The 8548-nt window shown below is 51.5% G+C and overlaps 1 protein-coding gene across 1 annotated transcript in view; it reads left to right on the forward strand.

Annotated features, from left to right (window-relative positions):
- Amz1 (archaelysin family metallopeptidase 1) overlaps positions 1–8253 on the forward strand; it is a 19552-nt gene extending 11299 nt beyond the window's left edge. The window contains exons 4-7 of the mRNA XM_021187075.1: positions 2685–2813; positions 3128–3303; positions 3677–3853; positions 6928–8253. Of these exons, the coding sequence (XP_021042734.1) occupies positions 2685–2813; positions 3128–3303; positions 3677–3853; positions 6928–7485 (1040 nt within the window). The 3' untranslated portion in view covers positions 7486–8253. The remainder of the gene's footprint in view (positions 1–2684; positions 2814–3127; positions 3304–3676; positions 3854–6927) is intronic.
- The last annotated feature ends 295 nt before the right edge of the window (positions 8254–8548 follow it).

An 8548-nucleotide genomic window follows, 5' to 3' on the forward strand; every position in this document is an offset into this window, starting at 1 on the left:
AAAAAAAAAAGTAAAAAGAGGGCTCGAGGCGTAGCTCAGTGATAGAGCCCCTGCCTAGAATCCCCCAGTGAGGGGCTGGGGTGTGGCTCAGGGGTAGAACATCTGTATAGCATATGCAGAGCCCTGAAAACACTGAAAAAAAAATGTCTGTAGGGTAGTTTTGTTTACATCAAATATTTTGTCAAAATCAGTTTACTTCTTTTTTGTTTTACAGTTTTGAGACCTTTATTTTTTATTTATTCATTTTCTTTCTTTCTTTTTTTTTTTTTGTTTTTTCGAGTCAGGTTTCTCTGTGTAGCCCTGGCTGTCCTGGAACTCACTCTGTAGACCAGGCTGGCCTCGAACTCAGAAATTCGCCTGCCTCTGCCTCCCGAGTGCTGGGATTAAAGGTGTGCGCCACCACGCCTGGCCATTTATTTTGAGTCTGGGTGTCAGTAGGTTGCCCTGGATGTCCTAGAGGTCACAGAGGTCTGCCTGCTGTCTACCTTCAGAGACCTGGGATTAAAGGCACATGCCACCAGACAGGCCACTTTTATTTATTTATTATTAATTATTATTATTATTGTTGTTTTTTTGTTTGTTTTTTTGAGACAGGGTTTCTTTGTGTAGTTCTGGCTGTCCTGGAACTCACTCTGTAGACCAGGCTGGCCTCAAACTCAGAAATCTGCCTGCCTCTGTCTCCCAAGTGCTGGGATTAAAGGCGTGCGCCACCACTGCCTGGCTAATTTTTAAATTTTTATATTATTTTATTAAAAAGTTTTTGGACTTTTATATATGTGCTCACTCTTACCTCCCTCCCTCCCTCCCCCTCTTTCTTTTTCTTTCTTTCTTTCTTTTTCTTTCTTTCTTTCTTTCTTTCTTTCTTTCTTTCTTTCTTTCTTTCTTTCTTTCTTTCTTCGTATGGATGCTCTGTTGCATGTACACCTGCACACCAGAAGAGGGCATCAGACCCCAGTACAGATGGTTGTGAACCATTCTGTAGGAATTGAACTCAGGACCTCTGGAAGAGCAGCAGTGAGTGTTCTTTAGGATTGAGCCATCTCTCCAACCCTTTCTAAAACGTAGGGACAGTGGTGCACCCCACACTTCTGTAACCAGCAACCACATCACCTGAACTTTGGACTGTGAACACGTCCTTCTGACAGCTCCTCCATCCCTCACTCTGCCTCTGTCCTCCCAACTAGGGTGGTCTGGAGCTGGTCACACAGCCCTGTGCTCTGCCCCTCTCTGTCCCCCTGGTCTCAGTCCTCTCCCACACTAGACGTTGTTTCAGCTCTCCGTTACCCACCTCTCCCTGTATCGTTCCCTGCACGTTCCTCACGTGCTTAAAGCCAGCCATCCCCTCAGTGGGATGCAGCTGGGACACTTTCCAAAGATGCCTGCCCTTAGCGGTACCCGGAAGTCCTTGACCTCCCTCTCTTTCACTGGCCTGGCTCTGCTCCGGTGTGCTCTTTCCCCTCTGGACTGTGTAAGGACTGAGGAGGGGCTCCACCCCATGCCTTGTTAGCAGTGGCCGGCAGACCCAGATGCAGCCACTTCCCTGTCTTGGTCTGTTCTCCAGCTTGAGCTTCACCAAGGCACCCCTAGTCCCATTGCCTTCCTTCTCTGCCTTTGTCCACAGCAGACTTCCTCGGGCAGCTCCCTAGTCTCGTGTCCTTTCCCCTTGCTTCCCAGGGCCTCACGGGCCATCCAGGACTCCCTCTTCTCCCTCTTTCTGCCCTGAGTGGCTCAGGCTCTTTGCTCTAACCTTGACTCTCTGGGCAGTGCAGAGCCACGATCTTCTTCACCCGCAGTCACAGCTGAGGGACCTCTCACTGGGCCTAGGGATCTGGGTGTGGGTATTTTTGGTGTAACTATTCAGGGCCTGTTCCCTCCTGGGCTCTTTTTTGCTCTGTGTGTGTGTGTGTGTGTGTGTGTGAAAATGTGCATGTGTGTGGGAGTGTGTGTGTGAATGTGTATCTTCCAGTGTGAGAGAGTATGTGTGTGAGAGTATGCATGAGAGTGTATGACTGTGTTCTGTGTGTGAATGTGTGTGTGAGACTATGTGAATGTGTGTGTGCATGTGTGAATTTGAGAGTGTATGAGTGTGCGTGAATATGTGTGTGTGAGAGAGAGTGTATGTATGAGAGAGTACGTGTGTGTGTGTGTGTGTGTATAAGAGTGTGTGAGAATATGTGTGTATGAGAGATGTTGCAGGGGGAGGGGGGAGGTCAGAGGTCAGGTCTTCCTCATTCACTGACATCCCTCTTGGTTTTCTTGAGGCAGGTCCCGCACTGCTATGGGACTCACTAACCTGCCCAGGCTGGCTGGCCAGGGATCTAGCTGTTGCTGCCTTCCCAGTGCTGGAATTACAAGCCCCTGGGACTGGCTTTCTTATTATGGGACCTGGGGATCAGACTCGGGCTCCATGTCTGCATGGCAAACACTATACTCACCTCAGCCCTTGACTGCCCCTTTGGCCTCCATATGGAAGGTGAGGGCCCTGTATCCAGATCGACTCTCATGTCTCAGGAGACAGAGACCCAGGACATGGCTGGCCCTAGGGACCCTCCTCCTCGTTAGCTGCTATGGGTTCCGGGTCTCACCACAGATGTGGCTTGCTGCATCCAGCTTTGAGAGGGGCTGGTCCCAGACCAAAGGACAGAATGGGAGGCTCATCTGCCCGCCCTACCTTCTTCCTGCAGATGGCATCTTGTCCTTCTTGAAGAACAACAAGCCAGGAGATGCCTTGTGCGTGTTGGGCCTTACGCTGGCCGACCTGTACCCCCATGATGCCTGGACCTTCACCTTTGGCAGATTTCTTCCGGGGCACGGTGAGCTGAGGTCCTAGCAACCGTTGCCTAGGAGGCAGAATGATGTGGTCCCAGCCCACCAGTGAAGGACATGCATAGATGGTCTCTCCTGGGGGTGGGGAGTGGGGGTGGGGGTAGGGTGGGCACAAGCTTGAGGCTATGTTCTCACCGGCCCTGGGCAGGGGGCTGGTCCCCAGAGTCGACTGCATATGGCAGGGCCAGGGGACCACTTCCTCATCTGGCTGTCCCGGGCTGCAGGAAGTGCTGGGGTGGTTTCACCCTGGATTCCTGGGCCATGGCTCTCCCTTGGACTTCTTCTTCTGGCTTCTCCCCAGAAGTGGGTGTGTGTAGCTTCGCTCGCTTCTCTGGAGAGTTCCTGCAGGCTGGGTCCAGTGTTCCTGACCCAGCTTTGTTGGAGGCAGCAGCAGCAGCAGGTGGCCCCGAGACACTGCCTCGTGAGGGAGGACGGACCCTGTGCTTCAGCGCCCTGGGCATGGTTCAGTGCTGCAAGGTGAGCACAGGAGACAGGAAGGCTCAGAGGCCCCTTGCACAGTTAGTGCTAAAAGGAAGGGGGTCCCTAACTTTAAAGAGTGAGAGATCCAAGACTAAAAGACCCCACGGCTCAAGACCACAAAGAAATGACCCAAAGGGTTCTGGGATCTGGCCGCTGGTCCGGCTGGCTTCTAAGCTTCCTCATGCTGTGTGGCCTCTTGGAGCCACTACGGAGGACACAGTGAGGGGGATGCTTGGATCACTGCCCAGGGATCTGTTGGTATCCAAGGTGTTGGATTTCTTCCAGGGTTGCCTAGTGGGCTCGGGGAACGCAGGGTGGGAGTTTCAGGATGTGGAGACTGAGGTTCGGCTTGGTGCTTTGTCTTCCTTAGGTCACCTGCCATGAGCTCTGCCACCTCCTGGGCCTGGGGAGCTGTCGCTGGCTCCGCTGCCTCTTGCAGGGGGCGCTTAGCCTGGATGAGGTGATCCGGCGGCCCCTGGACCTCTGTCCCATCTGCTTGAGGAAGTTGCATCACCTCCTGGGCTTTAGGCTCCTGGAGAGGTACAAGGTGAGGCAGGGAAGCCACACAGGAGAAGTGGGAGGGGACAGTGTGTGTGTGTGTGTGTGTGTGTGTGTGTGTTCGCGCGCGCGCATGCGTGGGGAGAGAGAGAGAGAGAGAGAGAGAGAGAGAGAGAGAGAGAGAGAGAGAGAACCAAATGACAGGCATGCACCATCATTCCAGGGGGTAGGGTGGGCTGCGGGTCTTTCTGGCAGATGGAACACTCAGGTTGGTGGCAGTAGCAGTGGCATCAGGCTGCGCTGCGTGGACTAGGGCAGGAGAGCACCCCTCCCCTCCATAAGTGCTGTATTTACAGAGCGTTGGTGAGATTCCTTCTCTACATCTCCATGTCCTCTTTCCTCTTCTCTGCTCCGTGCTGGACACTGGAGATCCTGTACCCAGAGGCAGTGCAGCTCCTAGGACAAAGGGGTAGTGCATCAAGTTGGCGTCCAGAGGGGCAGCCAGCCATAGAGCCTCTCTTGGCTGAGCTGGCGAGGAGGTGCTGCCCTCTGCTGTCAGCATGAAGTATTGCTGCAGATAACCTCCAGCCTTTATCCCTGTAGGAAGGCTCGTTTGCAAACGAGGACACTAGGCTCAGGGTTTGAGGTCAAATACAAATGCTGCTTATTTTTCTTGAAATCCTCCTTAGGTTGAAATCAAGCTAAAGCTTTCAGTGTATGGAGGGGATATCCCTGTGTGTGTAAAAATCAGCTTTTTCCAGTGCCGAGACTCAACTTACTTGCTGTGGGAAGCCTCTCTCACCGCAGGCATTTTCTTCTTTAGTTTTGTGGTGTTGGCACAACCTTTAATCCTAGCACTCCAGTGGCAGAGCCAGGGGTTGAGTTTGAGGCCAGCATGGTCTACATAGTGAGTTCCAGGATAGCTAGAACTACATAGGAAGACCCTGTCTTGAAACAAAAAACAAAACAAAATCAACAAACCAGAAAGAAAAACAAAAAAGCTTTTTATTTTCCATTTTATTTATTTATTTATTTATTTATTTATTTATTTATTTATTTATTTATTTATTTCGAGACAGGGTTTCTCTGTATAGCCCTGGCTCTCCTGGAACTCACTCTGTAGCCCAGGCTGGCCTCGAACTCAGAAATCCGCCTGCCTCTGCCTCCCAAGTACTGGGATTAAAGGCGTGCACCACCACACCTGGCTTTATTTTTCATTTGTATGAGTGTTTGCCTTCATGTATGTGGACCATGTGTGTGTGTGTGTGTGTGTGTGTGTGTGGTGTCCACGGAGGTCAGAAGAGGGCGTCAGGTCCCTTGAGACTGGAGTCACAGATGGTTGTCAGTTACCATGTGGTTGCTGGGAACTGAACCTGGGTCCTCTGGAAGAGCAGCCAGTGCTCTTAACTGATGAACCATCTCTCCTGCTCCCTCTCAGTTTTATAAGGTTCGTTATTCATTCATTCGTTTGTGTGTGCATGTGCCATGGTATGCATATGGAGCTGAGAGGATGTAAGTCACTAGGAGTTGAGTTGGCACCCTGGGGTGGCCAGGTCCTTCTGGGGATAGCGTATGGGGATTAGCAGGGCTCTAGCTGCTGCAGGAGGTGGGGTCAGCTTAGTGTCACTAGTACAGTCCCTGAGGATTCTGACAGGGGGCGCAGAGCTAAGGGAGACCTAGCCTCAAAGCTATATCTTATCACACAATATATAGCACATCTGGGCATGTGCTGTGGCACACAAGGGCATCCATCTGGAGATGTGCTTTAGGAAGCTAATGTCACAGCACAGCTGATGGTAGGTGGCATTTAGGGGCAGAAAATGTGTTGATTCCTCCTTTTGATTTAAAAACATTTTACCTCAGAGCTGGAGGGATGGCTTAAGAATAGTTTGGTTTCAGTACCCATGTCGGGTAGCTCACAAATGCCAGTTAACTCCTGGTTTGCAGGATCTGATGCCCTCTTCTGGCCATTGTGGGTACTACATGCACAGGGTGCACATATATACACTCAGGCACATAGAATACTTACACATAAAATAAATACATCTTGCCGGGCAGTGGTGGCGTACCCCTTTAATCCCAGCACTCCGGAGGCAGAGGCAGGTGGATTTCTGAGTTCGAGGCCAGCCTGGCTTACAGAGTGAGTTCCAGGACAGCCAGGGTTATACAGAGAAACCCTGTCTTGAAAAAAAATTTTTTTTCTTTAAGACAGTGTTTTATTGAATAGCTCTGGCTGTCCTGGAACTTGCTTTATAGACCAGGTTGGTCTTGAACTTACAGAGATCTGCTTGCCTCTCCCTCTCAGTTGCTGGAATTAAAGGCATATACCATAATGCCAGGCTAAATATTTTTTAAAAAGAAGGAAAACAACAAACAAGTAAATAAATAGGAGGAAAATAAACTTTTTTTTTTTTTTTTTGGTTTTTCGAGACAGGGTTTCTCTGTGTAACCCTGCTGTCCTGGAACTCACTCTATATTGACCAGACTGGCCTCGAACTCAGAGATCTGCCTGCCTCTGCCTCCTGAGTACTGAGACTAAAAATGTGCACCACCACTACCCAGTGGAAACAAAATTTTAACCCTAGGGGCTGGGAAGATACCTTATCGGGTATGAGGATGTGAATTTGGATCCCTGGCAGCTAATAAAAAGTTGGGTGTGGGGCAGGCATAAGCGACCCTCGTGCTGGGGAGGCCAGGACAGTACGTGTGGTCCCAGGAGCTCTCTAGCCAGTCTAACCATGGTGAGCTCTCAGCTCCGTGAGAGACTCTCAGAAAACAAGGCACAAAATGAGGATGCATGATGTTGATCTGTGGTCTCCACATGCACGTGTGTGCACCATGCACATGTGCGAGTGTATAAATGCACACACACAAACACATAAAAGTTCAGATTAACTGTAATCTTCATGTACTTTAACTCTGAGCAGTGTCTGGGTTAACAGCCAGCTTGCCAAGTACCTGTGAAAGGCGGGCTTCTGGGAGTTGGGAGGTCCAGCTCGGCTGTGGCCTGCTCTCCAGCCCTCAGACCACCTTCAGGTCCTTCGTGGCTCCAGCCCCATGCCGGCTCCTGGGGTGGTCCTCAGTGACCCCGTCGCCAACCTCAGCCTATGTTTCTTCCCATAGAGACTCCATGCTTGGACTCGGGTGATGGTGGAGATATGGTCTGGTCAAGAGGCTGGGGAGCCATCTGTGTCAGAGGACACCTTGCCCTTCAGTGCTGACTCAGGCATGGGCTGCGAGAGTGACACGGAGCCTGTCACCAGCCCGTCAGAGCCTGTCACCCCTGATGCATGGAGTCGTACCTTCCCTGACGGACCTGAACCAGTGTCTGAGGACGCACTGAGCTCTCCTGTGGCCTCAGAAGTGTTGCTGAACCTCGGGGGGCCTGTGGACGCTGTGGAGGAGTACGGACAGTGGCTGACTGCGTGCGTCCAGACCCTGGGGCGGGAGGAAGCTGAAGAGGAGTTGCTCCAGGTGGATGCGACCGTGGATGCCCTGAGCCGCTGGGAGATGTTCACAGGGCAGCTCCCGGTGACCAAGCAGCACGTGCCCTGTGGCAAGGATAATGTGGGACTGCGCAGGGTCCTGGGAGACAAGTTCTCTTCCCTGAGGCGACGGCTGAGCTCTCGCCGATTTGCCAAGGCCAGTTCTTCCCACTGCCGCTGGGGGGCGGAGAATTAACCCAGCAAGATGGACCAGTCAATGCCGAGAAGTCAGTTTCTGGCATTATTTTTTTCCCCCGCTGAGGATACTTACCAACCAGGGTGCCCAGTGACTGAGGGTCCTCTGGTACCTGCAGGGTTAAAACAAAGGTTCCCAGAAGCTAAAGAAATGCTCTTTGGGTGCTTGCCCACAGGGTTGTGGCTCCCATGTTGTGTGGCCTGCAGCCGAAGCTGAGAGGCAGGAGGTAGCTACAGGTGCAGCCACCCTGCGGCATGGGCTATGTGGCTGTGTATGTATGTTTCTATCTCTGTGTGTCTGTGCACGTGAGTGCAGTTGCCCATAGAGGCCAGAAGAGGGCATCACATGCTATTACAGGAAGTTGTAAGCCACCATATGTGGTTGTTTGCAATTCAGTTCAGGTCCTCTGCAAGTGCAGCCCACACCTTTAATGTCTGAGCCATCTCTCCGGCACCACCATTTGATTTTGACCTGTGTTGCTAACAGAGGGTTCTTTTCCATGGCTAGAATGCCTTTCTGCTCACCAGGGCTGGCACAGGTGTCACTGAGAAGCACCTGAAGACATTTGTGCCCTGTGAAGCTGGCAGAAGCGGGGGTGATGGGGCTGGCCGTGGAAGGCAGAGGCCACTTCTCCAACCCTGGGGCTGCTGCTGCCACCAGTTAGGCCGGTGTGGTGGTTGGAACTCAGCTCTTTTGTCTCTGCTGACATTTTTCCTGTCTCTGGCTATATAAACTTCTGACATAGGATGTTAAAATTATACATCCACAGCTGTGCTGTGTTCTACCTTTGTTTCTGTGTCGTGTATTGTTGAAGCTCTTAAACACACACACACACACACACACACACACACACACACACACACACACACGCAGATTGTTTTCCTGAAGTGACTCTCATTGTTCTCAAACGCCAGCACCGCCAGTCTCCTGGTCCTGGTCCTGAGGAGGGTGGGCTGTGGGCTTCTCCATTGAGGACAGAGGCAGTAAGGGACAGAGGCATGTGCGTCATTGAGTGAGTGACTGTGTTAGTTCCCTTTTCGTTTTTTTTTGTTTTTTTTTTTTT

The sequence above is a fragment of the Mus pahari genome, chromosome 23, assembly GCF_900095145.1.
Source record: "Mus pahari chromosome 23, PAHARI_EIJ_v1.1, whole genome shotgun sequence".
NCBI lineage: Eukaryota > Metazoa > Chordata > Mammalia > Rodentia > Muridae > Mus > Mus pahari.